The sequence below is a fragment of the Erythrolamprus reginae genome, chromosome 9, assembly GCF_031021105.1.
Source record: "Erythrolamprus reginae isolate rEryReg1 chromosome 9, rEryReg1.hap1, whole genome shotgun sequence".
In the NCBI taxonomy this organism is placed as follows: domain Eukaryota; kingdom Metazoa; phylum Chordata; class Lepidosauria; order Squamata; family Dipsadidae; genus Erythrolamprus; species Erythrolamprus reginae.
Genome location: NC_091958.1, coordinates 19,829,553 through 19,847,482, shown reverse-complemented (window position 1 = coordinate 19,847,482; position 17,930 = coordinate 19,829,553). Strand labels below are relative to the sequence as shown.

The 17,930-nt window shown below is 40.4% G+C and overlaps 1 protein-coding gene across 12 annotated transcripts in view; it reads right to left on the bottom strand.

The window, feature by feature from the left end:
• The window catches only part of WWOX (WW domain containing oxidoreductase), a 760,885-nt gene that overhangs the window by 563,315 nt on the left and 179,640 nt on the right, over positions 1–17,930 (bottom strand). Inside the window, exon 9 of one of the 12 annotated variants that reach the window (XM_070760438.1) lies at positions 7,729–9,040. The exons of the other annotated variants lie outside the window; for them this stretch is intronic. Coding sequence (XP_070616539.1) covers positions 9,038–9,040 — 3 coding nt within the window. The 3' untranslated portion in view covers positions 7,729–9,037. Of the gene's footprint in view, positions 1–7,728; positions 9,041–17,930 lie in introns of those variants that run through there. 12 annotated transcript variants of the gene reach the window in all.

The following is a 17,930-nucleotide window of genomic DNA, read 5'->3' as shown; positions in this document are numbered from 1 at the left end:
ATGCTACAATCCTCATAAAGCGTCCCATACTTGAGCTATCTTTTATAAAGCCAGGAATATCCTTGGATGATATGTCGATGAAGATGGTCAGTCATCCATATAGCGTTGTCTGGAAGTTGAGTCATGGCAACTAGATTTCTTCTTTTGTTGGTTGTTTCGCTGCTTATTCAAGTAACTTCTTCAGATTGAAGCCTAGTTGCCATGACTCAACTTCCAGAGAACATGTCTTCTTTTGCCTTCTCCTCCTCTTAACATAATCAAGTAACCCTAGAGGTTATTAAAGAGAAAGGCTGCCTCACCTAAGAATATAGAACCAATTCATATTAACATAGAAGTTACCTTGGAATCCAATTTAGAACTATCTTTGATACTGCCTTCTACCATATAGCTCCCAGAACCCACAGGGTTGGCCTTCTCCAGGTCCCGTCAGCTAAACAATGTTGGCTAGTGGGTCCGCAGGGGAGGGCCTTCTCTGTGGCTGCTCCGACTCTCTGGAATCATCTACCTCCCGAGATCCGGACTACCCCCACCCTACTGGCCTTCCAGAAAGCAGTAAAGACCTGGCTTTTCCAGGAGGTCTAGGGCCAGTGATCCGATGATGATAACCATCGAGACCCAGCCATAAACGGTATGCATGGGTTTCACTGTTTTATTTTAATTGCTTTTAAACTGTTTTATAGTTTTTTATTCAGATGTTATACTTTTTTATTGTAAGCTACCCAGAGTCCCTAGGGAGTTGGAGGGCATAAAAATAAGATGATAGATAGATAGATAGATAGATAGATAGATAGATAGATAGATAGATAGATAGATAGATAGATAGATAGATAGATAGATGCCACACAGTAATAGGCTTTTTCCCAATTAATTGTTTCATTTATTTTATGTTTATGTACCAAACAAGCAAGTTGCACAAAACACTTTTTTTTAAGATTAAGAGAGCTGTTACAACCTACTACCGTATTTCCCTGAAAATAAGCCCTCTCCCCAAAATAAGCCCTCCCAGCCAAATATTTAAATGCATGTGCAGCCAATCCCTGCCATTTCCTCTGGTTAGGGTTAGGGCGACAAAGCTAGAAATCAGGTAAGATGGCAAGAGGAGCTGCATTTGCCCCAAAATAATAAGACCTGCCCAAAAATAAGGCAAAGCGCTTATTTCGGAGTTCAAAGAAATATAAGACAGGGTTTTAATTCTGGGAAAACACAGTAGATCACTATGTATTTGATTTATATCCAAGCTTCCCACCAAAATCAGTTTTCAAGGAAGCTAACAATGATTTTAAATATTTCTACAATTCTTCTGTCTAAGAACTATCAGAGCAGAGGATAAAATATTTGTTAATTAACTGATGAAGAAGCATCTCTGTTTCATTATCTACCATTTTAAATATTTGCCTCGCCCAGTCTTTCGGTTACCCCAAATTCTGTTCCTAAAGAAAGCTGATCTGTAGTTAATTTGTGGAACAGAATCTTCTGGCACAAGCTTAAGAAATAATGTTCTGCAATATAATAATTATACAGTGATACCTTGTCTTACAAAATTAATTGGTTCTGGGACGAGGTTCTTAAGGTGAAAAGTTTGTAAGACGAAACAATGTTTTCCATAGGAATCAATGGAAAAGTGATTAATGCGTGCAAGCCCAAAATTCACGCCTTTTGCCAGCCGAAACGCCCATTTTTGCGTTGCTGGGATTCCCCTGAGGCTCCCCTCCATGGGAAACCCCACCTCCAGACTTCCATTGCCAGCGAAGCACCTGTTTTTGCGCTGCTGGGATTCCCCTACAGCATCACAAAAAAACACGGAGGTGGGGTTTCCCATAGAGGGGACCCTCAGGGAAATCCCAGCAGCACAAAAACGGGTGCTTCGCTGGCAACAGAAGTCTGGAGGTGGGGCATCCCAGAGGCGGCGGTGGGTTTGTAAGGTGAAAATAGTTTGTAAGAAGAGGCAAAAAAATCTTAAACCCCGGGTTTGTATCTCGGAAAGTTTTATTTATTTATTTATTTATTTATTTATTTATTATTTAGATTTGTATGCCGCCCCTCTCCGCAGACGAGGCGTTTGTAAGACGAGGTATCACTGTAATTTGCTCACTTTAAGCAAGGCAAATGAGGATCCTTCTACTCATATCTTCAAAAATCTGTGATTCCCTCAATGAAATAAGAAATAAATGAACACGATGTGTCTATGTGTGTATATACAAACTTTGGCTGTTTTAAAACAATACGTGCCGACTTTCCACCGCCATGGTTTCAGAGTTAAAGCTCACAAGTTACATGCTCAGCTAAGTCTACAGACAGCACATTAATGTCAATTTACAGTGGATGTGTTTTGATGAGCCTGTGATTCTTTTCTCTTCGCTAGCTCCTACCCTGCTTCCTCTAACAGCTGCCCAATAACTATCTAAAGACATTACCTAATTGCTTGGAATTGAAATTTGGAGAAGACACACATGACTCTGTGTTGGAACGCCAGCTGGCAGTTTGAATTTAGTACACACCAGTTTGTATTGAGATGTCATTGTGCTTTCTCGGTTCTAATCGCCAATTATGACTCTATTAGCCATTGTTGGCAGTTCATCTGTGCCGGCATCGGCTAAGGGGAACTTCAGAATGGACCTCTGATCTTCAGGTTTCCGCTTCGCTGAGTCCTTAGCGCAGCGGCTGTCACCGGGAGACGCTGAGGAGGGAAGGCATCGTCTCCGCGAAGATAACTACACCTGACCTTACACAACAATTTACGGGGGAAATACCTGCCTGATGGTGGCACGAGTGCCCGTTTCTTTCACTGACTTGCAATGGCTCCGCAAATTAGAAGCAATGGGATAAATCTATGACCGGCTCACCAGACACTTCATTAAATCCCTTGCCTTGTAGAGCACTAATAGAATCACAGTTCTTGTTAGCTACTGAATAAAAGATCAATCACGCACTCAGAGAGCTCTTGCTACAAGCTTCCAAAGGAAACATGGAAGAGCGAGGAGAAAGAGGGGGGGAGAGAGAGAGAAGGGAGGGAGGGAGGGAAGGAGGGAGGGAGGGAGAGAGAGAGAGAGAGAGAGAGTCATAAGAAAGCTGCGGAAAGGGCTCTATGCAAGTTGTTTCAATTACCTTTCCCACAACAGGCTGAGAAAGTAATACTCCAAGGAACTTGTTAAGCCTTCTCAAACGCTGCTCTGTAATATATGAGTATCAAGCCCTGGTCAAAAGTTCATAATGTGCATATGTAAAAAGGTACTAAATTGCCTGAGGGCTAAAACCAGAGGAGTTTAATTGCAGCAAAATGCTGTAAATGGTCTACAGAGGATCTTTCTCTGGGATCCGGGCTATATCAGCTGTTGAAAAAGTTTGGAATGTAAAAAAAACCTCTGTACAATCATCCTTGCTTAAGTGGGGCTGAAGATGCTGGTTGTAGGGTTTTGCACCAGTCCTGGGTTTTAACGTTTGAAAACAGAAAGGAAAATTCACAGATTCCCTTAATAGAAACATGGAATTAAAAGAATCTACCGTTCATAATTCATAATCATACAGCCAAGAATGCAGACGTTAAAACAGGAATACATATTCTCAGAGTGCGACAGACATAAATCTTGCTAAGCGGAATAAGATGTTTGAAATAAACTTGCCTTAGCTTTATTAGTACTTCACACACACACACGTTTTAGCAAGATCCTATTACAGTTGTTATTGCAGTCACATATTTGGTGATATATTCAGTGGTGTGGATGTGTGGGTACAGTATGTGTGGGTTTTGATGATTTAATTCTATTTTACCAAACATTGCATTCTCTCCAACTTCGTTTGCTGACATAAGGAACATTCTTTGGTGATGAAATATCCATTCATTCATTCATTCATTCATTCATTCATTCATTCATTCATTCATTCATTCATTCATTCAGTCTGCTTTGGAAATCATATTAGTATCAGAAGCTTCCATGCTGCCACATTCTTGTGCTTGGGGTGGATTTAGTGGAGGGAATAGCAAACCGTATTTTGGGGAGTATAAGACCAGTAACGGGTTGCAGCCGAAAAGGCTGGGATCGGGGATCGGGTAGTGGATATGGAGATGTGCATGCATCTCCGCGCCCCCAATGCATGCACATGTGTGCACGTGTGAGATTTGACTTTTGTGCATGCACAACAAGCGAAGAGTGCTAGAATGCTCTCGCAAATGAGATTTCACCGATTTTCAGCATTTTTTTGCTTCTGCACATGCGCGGAAGCAAATAGCCAAAAATAAGGTGAAATCTCCCGCGTGAGAGCGTCCTCGCACAAGATTCCCCGTTGCTGCGCATGCACAGAAGCCAAATCTCATTGTGATGGGCACGCTCGTACCCATGGCGGTCCAGAAGAGTATACTAATAGCGGCCGGGAAGTGGAACCCCCACCTGTATAAGACGCACTTTAATTTTGTGGGAGCAAAATAAGACAAAAACAATTCTGGGCATTGAAATGGAGCGAGTGAGGTGGGGGATGATTTTCAAGGGGGCAGAAGAGGGACTTGGCACTGAAGGCTCCATTCTCGAGACACCCCCACCCTCATCTTCCTACCTATAGTCCTAAGCATTGAAAGCCTGGCTTAGCAGGGAACAACTCCCAAGCGACACAAGAGCCACAGAGATTCGTGATTCTCCCACCTGATTCCTCAAATCGTGAAAGCTTGATTTGGAGTTTTTTATTCATTGCTTTTGGTGGTGATGTGCACTGAACTGCTGGGCAGTTTGTGCCGGAAGATCCAAGTTATTTCAATACTTTGATTACTATTTCAAGCTTTGTACGCTCAAGTCCATCACTTCCCCCTCCCATTCCAAAAGCGGAGGTCGTGTGGCAGGCAGCAGCGGTTGCACGCCCCAATTTTGGAATCGAGGATTAAAGTATTTTGGGGGCTGCTGTGCTGGCCGGAACCACCTACTGCCTGAAACGGGAAACTCTTTTTTGCCTCCTCATGCCCCGTTTTTGGAATAGGGAGGAAAATGTTTTCAGGCTGCAGCATCAGTCGGAATCACCCACCGCCCACCCATATCCTTATACTTGCTCAATAACTGAAATTTGAAAATACTTTTCTGGCCCTATTAGCCAGGGGTGAAATCCAGCAGGTTCTCATCGGTTCTGAAGAACTGGTAGCGGAAATTTTGAGCAGTTCAGAAAACCAGCAAATAACACCTCTGTCTGGTCCCAGAGTGGGAAGGGAATGGGGATTTTGCAATATCCTTCCCCTGCCATGCCCACCAAGCCATAGCCCTGGTATATGGAATGGGAGGGGGAAGTTCCTGCTATTAGCAGTAACCTGCCACATCGAGTAGTGTGCAACCTTGGTTCAATAAACTATGCATAAAACAAGGAAGAAGTATTTTTGAACAAATTCCGTGCGTACCGGCTAGTGTGACTGTATAAACGCACATCTCCTAACATGAAACGTGGAATGGAGTGATCTCAGCTTTAAAATTTAGCTTGCCCTGACCAGTACATAATTTAATAATTAATCATAATTTAATTTGCATTGTTTTGCAAGCAGCAGGACATTAAATGCCAAGTCCCATGTGGTATATTATTTTCTAGTCTTCCAGTCCTAACTCAGCAGCCTTTGTCTTCTTTTAAAAAAAAAGGGAATGACAGTTAACATTATGATCTGGTGGCTTTGTTCTACTGCAAACAAACAAAAGAATAACTGGTTTTGCTCTAAAGTGTCAGCAGCAAAATCTTTTCAATGGATAACGGGAAAGGGGGGAGAACTTGATAATTCATTTACTTGACCTCGAGAGAATAGTTTTGATGAAAGTGTACAGAAGCAGAGCTGTGGTGGTAAGAGCGTTTGTTGCGATAAATGCAACTCTCGGAAAATGACAAACCAATAGCATCTGACAACAAAGTAAAAATATAACACACACTTTCATCTGTTTACTCTTGACATTTGGCGCTGAAACATGGCCAGTTAGTCAAAGCTGGCAGAGAAGTACAAGTCTCCCAAGACCAGAAGGAAATATCACAGAATAAAGAATAAAATAAAAAGAAAGGGGGGGGGAGAAGGGGGAGGGAATGGAGGGAATTCGGCAGCATGGAATAATGTCAACATTAAGCAAAACTCAAGAACATTCAGGCGCAAATGTGTCTCTATGAGGTTTTCTATAATTTAAAATCTATGAAGCTATCTTGTTTCCTGTCTGCTTAGCCTGTACATATAATTATTTGCTCGAACACTTTCCTTAACTTAATCAAGACCGACAGATTACAAAGTTGAGCTTTGTCCAAACTAAAAGCTGTTTTACTTATCACATACCAGACGGTATATCGTATCGGCTCAGGAGCCAACCTTGGCTTTCAAACAAGGAGCAGTGAATATGTGCCATTCTCTATCGCCTGTGAAAGCTGTTGCGTATAAGAATGTGCCTTCTTTGGATATTTAAAATGTTTTCTCTAGACCAGCGATGGCAAATCTTTTTTTTTCCTTGGGTGCCGAAAGCACGCATGTGCACACTATCTTGTGTGCATGTGTGCCCACACCCTAATTCAATGCCCCCATGTGCCACGCCCCCATGCTTGACCATCCCTTGCTGCCCCAATCTCCATGCCTGCGCACATGGCCCTCCCGATCCCCCATTTCCCGACTTCCCGACTGGGGAGAGTGAAAAACCAGTAGGCTGGTTTTTCACCCTCCCCAGACTCCAGAAGCTTTCCTGGAGCCCAGGGAGGCCAAAATCAGCCTCTCTGTCCTCTCAAAGCCCCCCTGGAGGCCAGAAACAGCCTGTTTCCCGACTTCCAGGGGGCCCAATAGTCCCCTTTTTCGCCCGCCCCAGTCTTCGAGCATGGGGAGGGCAAAAACATCTCCCCCCCCCCGAGGCCGAAAACACCCTGCCAGAGCCTCTTCGCGAGCCAAAAATAAACTGACTGGCACACACATACACACTGGATCTGAGCTAGGGCAACAGCTCTCATGCTGGCAGATAAGGCTACGCATGCCATAGATTTGCCATCATGGTTCTAGACCTGGGATAGGCAAAGTTGGCTCTTCTATGACTTGTGGACTTCAACTCCCAGAATTCCTGAGCCAATCATGCTAGCTCAGGAATTCTGGGAGTTGAAGTCCACATGTCATAGAAGAGCCAACTTTGCCTACCCCTACTCTAGACAAATAGTAATAATGATGTCGATTGGAATTAGAAAAGTGTTAAGCGTTATAACAATGCTACCTTACCTTAAAAAAACCAAAGGAATATTTATTTATTCATTTATTTATGTATTTATGTATGTATGTATGTATGTATGTATGTATGTATGTATGTATGTATGTATGTATTCATTCATTCATTCATTCATTCATTCATTTATTTATTTATTGGATTTGTATGCCGCCCCTCTCCGGAGACTTGGGGCAGCTAACAGCGTTATTTCTGGCATGCCATTAAACCAGTGGCTCTTACCTTTATATATTTTAATTCTCACCAATCACTGTCAAAACCTAGTTCCCACAGTGGACGAAGAAATACTGTATTGTTTCCATGGCTAGTATTGCTGTTTGTAAATCACTGGAAATGTTTGTAAATTCAGAAATTTACAAACTTCAACACAGATTATCGAGTCCATCTGTTGCACATTTGGCTGAGAACTATTGCCATAGAGCAATCACTTTATATAAATTCTCAGGGATAGTAATTTGTCCAGAAAAATGAAGCAGCAAGAGCTGAATAATAACTAAATAGTAACAAGATAAAGAAAACTAGAACTACAAAATTAAGAACAACTAAGAGAAGTCTCTTTATTTTTTCCTCCAGATTCATCATACATTTCTTCTCACCTGAGCTTAATAGAAGTTCTCAATTGACTTTACTAATTTTGCTCCCCTCCCCTCCTTTTCCTCACTTTTCTCCTCCCCTCCGCCCTTTTCCCTCTCCTCCCCTCCCCTCCCCTCTCCTTTCCTTCTTTTCTTCTCTCCTTTCTTCCCCTCCCCTCCTTTCCCTTTCCCTTCTCTTCAATAAGGGAGAATAAGGACTCCATCTGAAAAGTTCTGCTTCAAAAACCAACAGTTCTTTTCAGGCAAACTTTGTACATGCAGAATAACAAAAAAAAATCTATTTTCTACATGAACAAGTCTTTCTACGCATCAAAAATGGCCCATTTGAAATGTCTTTTATCATCAAGGGCTTATATTTATCTCTTCCCTAGTAGAGCTTTTTCCAATATTATAATTCCTGTCAAGTAGCAGCTGTAGAAATAATGTTTCTCCAATTAATATAATTCTTCAAGTGCTGTAATATGGATTTCTGACACACTGAAGAGTTGCGCATATCAGTATTGATATTAAGAAACTGCAAAAATATGGTGTCGCTAAAATTATGGATGGAACATGACTATGCTTTTTATATTTATCATCCTGATATCCAGCCAGAGATTGAGATGATTTATCATATCTATTTACCTCTGCAAACAGGAAATAAAATTTTGCATGGTGCCTCCCTCTTTCATTGATAAAAATCTCCAGAGGCATAAATACACTTGGACGGTAAAGGTATAAATGCAACATTCAAACATAGTGGGGGGTTTTCCCTCTCTATTTCTCCATCTTTATTTCCATAATAATTAAATAAGAACTGGGCTAGATAAATGTGTATTTTTATATTGAGTCCTAGGTGATCAATTTATTAATATTTATTCCCTTTTCTCCATGAAAGGAACCAGAAAAATTGAGTAGGATCAATCATTCCACCACATACAGCAAATACTTTGAGATAAATTCATACAAATATCTGTAGGAACTAAGCGGTATATTATATTTACTGCAAAAGATTATTTCATGACAATATGTTGTGTACCAAAATTATCTAAGTTAAAATAATGCCCTTGCTTCAAAATACAGTGTACCTCAATATGTTTAAAACTAGCATCAAGGATGTCAATTACAGTCAGCAGAAAGATAATGTTATCATGTAGCTTTCACAACCTTCACATATAATTGTATTCTACTTAAGTCCAACAAGAAGACTTAAGTGCAGCGAGTCTTTGGCCTCTTCATATTTAAGGAAATCAATCAGGACCACTCTGTGACCTACTGGAGAAGAAATGGTGAATGAAGATGGTTCAAAAGCAGAGCTGAAAAGATAGCAAGTAGATTCACTTTTTAATAACTGCTTTTGGGACATTTTGGGAGAGGAATTTAAATGACCCACTAGTGCTGAAGACAGCTGTTCCTCACCAACAGACTGTAAGACAATAGATGCTAAAGATCAAGATTGTTAGAAATAAAAGGAAGGACTATAAAGTTGATTTACTTGATCAAAGTTAAATCAGCTAACTCTTAATGGATTTTTTCTGAAATCAATCTTGAAATGATGAATATTTGTTTCCAGATAACAGACAGCATGTGGGGGAAAGAGACCATTGTTGCTAAGAAGGTGATAAGTTACTAAAATTGTTTGTATGTTGTCATGAAAGGGAAGTCACTTCTTTATATATTCCATTTTTTTCTTTTACTATATTTTTTCTTTCTTTTCTCCCTTTGTTTTTCTTTGTTATGCTTCCTACCTTTTTATTCTTTCACTTTTTAATTTGTATTATAACTGTACTCTAATCTTTAATAAAAATACTTTTTTTAAAAAAGGAAATGCTGAGCAATCTAGGAATTCTTCCAGCTGTGGCGAGGGGGGCATTTGCCCAGGTTCACCTGGTGCACCAGTTGCGGCCCTATCTGGATCGGGACTCACGGCTCACAGTCACTCATGCCCTCATCACCTCAAGGCTCGACTACAGTACTGTAATGCTCTCTACATGGGGCTACCTTTGAGGAATGTTCGGAAACTTCAGATCGTGCAGAATGCAGCTGCGAGAGCAATCATGGGCTTCTCTAAGTATGCCCATGTTACTCCAACACTCCGCAGTCTGCACTGGTTGTCGATCAGTTTCTGGTCACAATTCAAAGTGTTGGTTATGAACTATAAAGCCCTACATGGCATCGGACCAGAATATCTCCAGGGCCGCCTTCTGCCGCACGAATCCCAGCGACCGGTTAGGTCCCACAGAGTGGGCCTTCTCCGTGTCCCGTCGACTAAACAATGTTGTCTGGCAGGACCCAGGAGAAAAGCCTTCTCTGTGGTGGCTCCAACCCTCTGGAACCAGCTCCCCCCAGAGATTAGGATTGCCCCCACCCTCCTTGCCTTTCGGAAACTCCTTAAAACCCACCTCTGCCATCAGGCATGGGGGAATTGAAACATCTCCCCCTTGCCCATGTAGTTTCTATGTATGATTCGACTGTGTGCTTCTTTTTTATATATTGGGGTTTCTTTTGGATTTTTTAACCTAAAACTGTAATTTAGATTGCTAAATATTAGATTTGTTACTATGTATTGTTTTTTACCATTGTTGTGAGCTGCCCCGAGTCTACGGGGAGGGGTGGCATATAAATCCAATAAATCTAATCTAATCTAATTTAGTTGAGAAGCCAACAACATTGGTAAATGATTGCTGAAATATATAGTCAATCCAGAGCTTCTGTGGCTACAGTTTACATGCCTACAGTTTTCACAATAATAGTCACAGTGCCTCTGAGAAACATCAAGAAGGTCCTTAAAGACCATACTGAGATCCCTATGAGGTGGGTTACTTAAGCATTGCAAGGCAGTACTGTAGTCATAAAATAACATGACCACCACATCCCAAAAGGAAAAAATAGCAATAGCACTTAGACTTATACACTGCTTCACAGAGCTTTACAGCCTCTCTAAGCAGTTTGCAGAGTCAGCATATTGCCCCCAAGAATTTGGTCCTCATTTTACCCACCTCAGAAGGATGGAAGGCTGAGTCAACCTTGAGCCTGGTGAGATTAGAAGTGCTAAATTGCAGGCAGCTGGCAGGCAGCAGAAGTAGCCTACAGTACCGCACTCTAACCACTATGTCACCGTGGCTCTTAACTTATTTAACTTATTTAAACGCCATGTATTCATTATACTTGTGCAAAGCACAATGTTATGAATAAAATGTAACAGGACAGTCGTTTCACTTTTGTAATTACTTGCATTTAAAGAACAGCCAAAGTGCAAAAAAATAAAGGAAAAAAAAGGGAAAACCCAATCCCAGCAATACTGTAAAGAACATTATAAAGCTTTTGAGCTTTTCTGCTTCTATTCTGGAACATGGAAAATATTTTGTCAAGGCTTTGCTCTAAAAGAAGCAACTCTCTGGCTCAGATTACTTGGCCCTTCTTACTGTTTATTCACTATCTTTCCCCCACCCCTCTCCTAGCAAAGTCAGAGGAGACTTCTTTCAATACTTCAAATAAATAAAATATCCAGCTGCACAAACAGTATACATTCGGCTACATTACTTTGGCTTCTCATGGAATATTTGACTTTCCCCAGAATGTAAATGATTAAAGAGAAGCTATCGCACCAAACTGATTGGGGAAAGGTTTTAAGTGGCATTGCAGTTTTTCAAAAATGGCAGGGGAAGAAATAAAGACCACCGTAAGGAAAAAGGCCATATCTAGAAGTCAGGAAGTAGTAAAAAAAAAATATATCTCTGCACAAAGCAGACTTTGAGAAACTGTAAAGCAGTATACAGTGATACCTCGTCTTACAAACGCCTCATCATACAAACTTTTCAAGATACAAACCTGGGGTTTAAGATTTTTTTTGCCTCTTCTTACAAACTATTTTCACCTTACAAACACACCGCCACCGCTGGGATGCCCTGCCTCCGGACTTCCATTGCCTGCGAAGCTCCTGTTTTTGCGCTGCTGGGATTCTCCTGAGGCTCCCCTCCATGGAAAACCCCACCTCCAAAGTTCTGTGCTTCTGCGATACTGCAGGGGAATCCCATCAGGGGAATCCCAGCATTGCAAAAACGAGTGCTTTGCTGGCAACGGAAGTCCAGAGGTGGGGTTTCCCAGCGAGGGAAGCCTCAGTGAAATCGCAGCATCACAAAAACACAGAGGTCCGGAGGTGGGGTTTCGAGGACTTCGGTGTTTTTGCGATGCTGCAATTTCACTGATGCTCCCTTCGCTGGGAAACCCCACCTCCAGACTTTTATTGCCAATGAAGCGCTCATTTTTGCGATGCTGGGATTCCCCTGCAGCATCGCAAAAACACAGAAGTCTGGAGGCGGGGTTTCCCATGGAGGGGAGCCTCAGGGGAATCCCAGCAGTGCAAAAACGGGCACTTCGGCTGGCAAAAGAGGTGAAGTTTGGGCTTGCACACATTAATTGCTTTTCCATTGATTCCTATGGAAAACATTGTTTTATCTTACAAACTTTTCACCTTAAGAACCTCGTCCCAGAACCAATTAAGTTTGTAAGACAAGGTATCACTGTATAAGTCTAAGTGGTAGTGCTATTAAGAAGACGGTGGTGTGTCACTGAAAGCAATGGGTAGCAAACTTTAATAAATTTTGAATATCTGCAAAATTATGATACTACTGCCTATTTTTAAAAGAAAACAAGTATTATTTAATTAATAATTATCATTACCTTTATTTAACCATTTGTTTCATTGGTCAAGCACAATTATTCTTATTCCAATAAAGAATGAATCTCATTAATACCCATTTTAATGTAAGGTCACTTTAACAATGAATTAAAAATATTATAATATTATAAAGCTAACACACACACACACACACACACACATACTTCTTGGTGGCAGAAAGTTAAGGTCCAATGAGAGGACATTATAAAGAAAAGCAGGTGGTATTTTCTTTGCTTTTCCTCACAAAATTTCGAATGCAGGAGAGATTAAAAAAATATTGTTTGCTTTCTCCAACACATTTTTTGGGGTAGGTTTCATTTTCTAAACTTTGAATTTTCCAATCTCTAATCAATTGATGATGCAAAATTGAAGGAAACCATAGCAGTACTGTATTGTATAACTAACAATGTTGCATAAATTCTTACACAAGTAAACTAAATTCTTATACAACATATGTGATATTATGGTTTAATTATAGCACAAACTAACAAATCATGTCCAAATCATGCTCATGGGAAATACTTTCTCTATGACTCATATTCTAGACATTTTTTGAGCAACAGCCAACAATGGAGGCAAGAATGTTATATTAGAGAAGTTGTTACCTAGAGGAGAAATTATACCATTTGATTTTTTTCTATCAAATCCTCTAAAAACAAGTAAATAAAACTGGTTGGGTGATTTAGTTCCTTCCCTTTTTTTCCCCACTAGAAATTTGACATAACTTTGTTCTTCATCGACATCATGTTTTTCATGAATCTGACAATTTGGAACAAAAAATATTTTATAATTCTATGGTAGGGTTTAGTTTCAATATTTAATGTCATTTATGGCAGGCAAATTTTACGGGGGAGAGAAATTATTGGCTTCAAGTTTTGAGATCTACTATTGCTTATCTAAGGCGCAAATGTTTAAAATTAAAGAGCATCTTTGCAAAAGTCTGGGGTTGTTTTTTTTGCAAAAGTCTGTGCTTTGGGTGTCAGTATCAAGACTTGTAAGCTTTGCAAACAAAATTAAAGTATTTACTGAACAAATATAACATGTCATAAAGAAAATGAAATTGGTTTATTATAAATATAAACATTGCCCCCTTTCTTTCTTAAGAAAGAATTGTTTGTTTTCCATTTCAGCAACTGATTATCTTTTCCAGACTCTTTTTTGCAAACATATGATACAAACTACAGGCAAAAGAATAAGCAATATACCTTTTTGTATATATAAAAAAGAATTGAGCTGGAGGGTATATAAACGTAAGCCTTAAGTATTTGAAACTTACTCAATATCGGTAACTTGTGTTGAAGCGAGAAAGAACACAAACCTCTCTTGGGGGAAGATACCAACAAGAAACAGGAGGAATCAGGACGAAAATAAAAATGGAAATACTAAGTACGGAAACGGCATAGTAACTTTTAAGTGAACCAACTTTTTAACTTTAGAAACTCTGGGAAGCGATGGTGCCAGTGGTGGGTTCCTCCCAGTTCAGGCCAGTTCTATAGAACTGGTAGGAAAGTGGGAGCCTGGGTCACTGGAATCGGCAGCGACTCAGGCCCGCCATGCCCCTGAACCAGCTCCTCTTGGCGGCACCCCTAGGCACCACTATCTTGGGTTTTTTTGCTTCTGCGCATGTGTAGGATCTGTATTTTCAACACTGCACCTGCACACATCTACGCAATGCGCCACTGAGAGAAGTGACTGGTTTTCTTCACGGTTCTGAAGAAAACCGGAAGCTACCCCTGGATTGCACATGCCTACACACAAACGTCTGTGAGTTATCTGTTGTGTTCCTGGCTCAATAAACATAATCCCATCAAGTGAGAAGATATGTCAAATGGGAAAGCAATGAAAATATAATATACAATGACAATGACAAGAGGCCAGCCAACATTCCCCCTCCCCCAAACCCTGGTTAATCCCATTTTTCAACTTTCTCAGAAGCAAATTCAGGCTTGTTTTCTTTAAGCTAGAAGAGTGCGGACAGACGTGAACGACTAATAATACAGCTTACCTTATTTGAATATCTGTACTTTCTATCAAATTTAAGACAGCAAAGGGAATATGTGTGCGTGTGTATCACATGTTTTTGCTGAATTTTTAAAATTAAAATCCAACAGAAGAAAAAAACATATATATATATATATATATATATATATATATATATATATATATATATGTATGTTTGTTGCAAACAAACTATATCTACAGCAGCACGAAGCTTACAACTTCAGCCTGATGATGGTGAATGTGATTTCACCGAAACGTCACATAGACATGCAAAATATTACCACCCTGCCTTGGAAATGGCCCTGGCCTGGGCCAAGAGGCAAAAAAGGAGCTGTGATGTTCCTTCAATATACGAGGGTGATTCGACACAAAATGTAACCCTTCCCTGGTACAGAGCTGAAAGGATTGGATACTGTAGCCTAGAGGTTAATTCTCTGCCTTACAAGGCAAAGGTTGCAGGTTCAAGTCCCAGTGAGGGTATGGCTAGCTGATGAGGCCAAAATAAGGCCGAAATAGATCTATCCTAGTCTCCCTTAATTTTCAAATTCAGCAAAAACATGTGACATATATATATATATGTTCGCCCTAGAACAAGGACAGAAGCACCAGCCTGAAGATGACGAGTGGGAACTTGTTGAAACGTCGCCAGAAATCTCCGAAACTTACACGGGAAGAAACCCGAATTTGCACTTCTGTTCTGATTTATTGTGGAACACAAGAAGCCGAGGATCCCACTTAGATGTTTCATGCACAACTCCTAGTCATATTCCCAAGTTATTTAGAATCAAAATAAATCATTTTGTTTGAAATGGGGAACTTTTATTAGTTCAGTATGAGTTGGCATACTGAAGACAACCTAAAACGAAGACTTGAAACCACTTTAGTGATTAGGGTTTTTTAAACGAGTTAAGGGTTTTTCCAAGGTTGCTATGTCTTTTTAAATTCAACTCGTCTTAGTATTTTTTTAAAATAAATAAATAAATAAATAAATAAATAAATAAATAAATAAATAAATAAATAAATAACAATAGTTTGGGTCAGCCAGCATATTTTGTATAATAACCGAAACATCTGCTGCTTGAAGATTGCCTTGATTATTTGGACTACGGAATATCAAATCAAATCAAAATCTTTATTTTGGTCACTGACCAGCATAGCTGTATATAATTAGCTCAACCATTTGAGCAGAACAAAGAAGTCAAAATCAGAAGCACTAAGTTTGAATATGAGTTCCCTAAAGCTAATAGAATTATACAAAAATTATTTATTTCAGTTAATACTGTTCAATACTCTTCAAACGAAAATAACTATCATTGCTGTCATTCCCGCTAGATCTTTATTGATGCTACAAACCATTGTAGTGGTTAAGATCTGAGATACATATGCCAAGGAAAAAGGCTTAACATCTAAACTTTCCATAATTATGAAGCTGGAGGCACAATCACTTTTTAGTTGACTTGAGTTGATTTGGGCTATATGTCAACACTTTTATGGAGCAGCAACTCATCCTTACCCTGTTAATTTGTCTTCTCTGCAACTGGATCTCTTTAGACAGCTGTCCCATATCTAGGATTCTCCAGGAATTGCAACACACAAACCAAAGCAAACTAGGAAATCCAGTTTACCCTAAATCACGGGTGGCAAACTCTCCGCGTCACATTGCCATCGGGTGACGTTTCTCGACATACTTCCCATTTGCGGAGCTGTGTGTGGCCTGCGTGTGATGTATCCAGCCCTTGGGCCACCCATTTGACGCCACTGCCCCAAACTAAAGGTGTTCAGAATATGAAAGTCTGGTATTTCTTCCCCAAGATAATTTATAATGTTTTACTTTTACTCCTCTTTGCTAATTAGATTTTGAGGAAAAGGCAAAGGTAGAAATACAGGTAATCCTGGACTTAAAACCATTGGCTACAACAGCCCTGAAAAACTGATTTACAGCCAGTCCTTAGACTTATAACCATTGTAGCATCACTATGGACACATGGTCAAAATCCAGATGCTTGGCAACCAGCATCTGTTTACAACAGTTGCCATATCTCAGGGTCATGTCATTGCCATTTTCAACCTTGCTTGTTAGCTTCAAACAAGCAAAGTCATCGAGGAAATCCAGATTTGCTTAATAACTATACGATTCACTTAACAACTGCAGTGAATCACTTAACAAAAAGATGTGAAAACTGGGTGCAATTCACTTAACAACCATCCTGCTCAGCAATGGAAAGTGGTTGCAAGTCAAGGATTGCCTGTATCTGTCATTCAGATCTAAAAATAATAATAATTCACAAAATGTTTCATGCTTCACTAGTTCTGGCAAATGAGCCTACTGTTGAAACAGTGTCACTTTGCTGAGCTCCAAAAAACATATCTCCTCTTCACGCCTTACAGCCACCCTGAGATATATGAAGTGCCAATCCTGCCGGTTATCTGGAAGACTGAAGAATCCTAGATCAATGATGGCGAACCTTTTTTTCCTTGGTGCATGTGCCCACACCCATAATTCAATGCCCCCATGCACCCCCCTTGCGCATGTGCACATGACCCCCCATACTGACCCGTGAATGCATGCACGACCCTCCCGCTTCCCTGTTTCCCAATCTCCAGTGAGCCCGGTAGGCCCATTTTTCACCCTACCCAGGCTCCAGAGGCTTCCCTGGAGCCTGGGAAGTACAAAAACTGCCTCCCTCGTCCTGCAGAAGGCCCTCCAGAGGGTGGAAACGCCCTCCCAGAGTGTCCGTGTGAGCTGAAAATCAGCTGGGTGGTGCACACATGAGCCCTGGGGCTGAGCGAGGGCAATGGCTCGCATGCCAGCAGATATGGCTCCGCGTGCCACTTGTGGAACGGGTGCCATAGGTTCGTCATCACTATCCTAGATCTTCCCGTAGGTACAGATATAGATGGAGAGTGCTGTGGATGTAGTTTGTTTGATGAGCTAATATGCCTTTGAGTTTCTTGAGTTGAAACCTAGTTTAATAGATTTTAATAGATTTTCATGTTTATTGTCCAGAGTTCCTAGGCATAACTAAAAGTGCTAAAAAAGAGCGCACAGAAATTTAGCCACAGAGAAAAAACAAAACCACCTAGGAATTGGGATCATGTGTACATTTCTTTCACACTAACTGATTATTAAACACTGTTAGTTCAAATCTTGCCAACAACCAGTTGTACTGAACTAAAGTCATATATATGTTGCAAAAGAAATAAGAAATCAAGGATTGTTATCAGACAGCTGTCAAATCCCACCAATTTTTGTTATTTCTTCTAAAAATTTCTAAAAACCATATCACTCGCCAATAGGATGGGATTTTTTTCTTCTCCATGATTATACATTATAATTCTGCAATAGTGCCAGTATTATATTCCTATTCATTTGAAGAGAGATAGCACACAACACATCTGTTAAAACTCAACCACCACCATTGGTTGTGCCCTGAATTAGGAAGTGTAACCCAACCAGCTCAGATTTCTATCCTTTCTTAATGC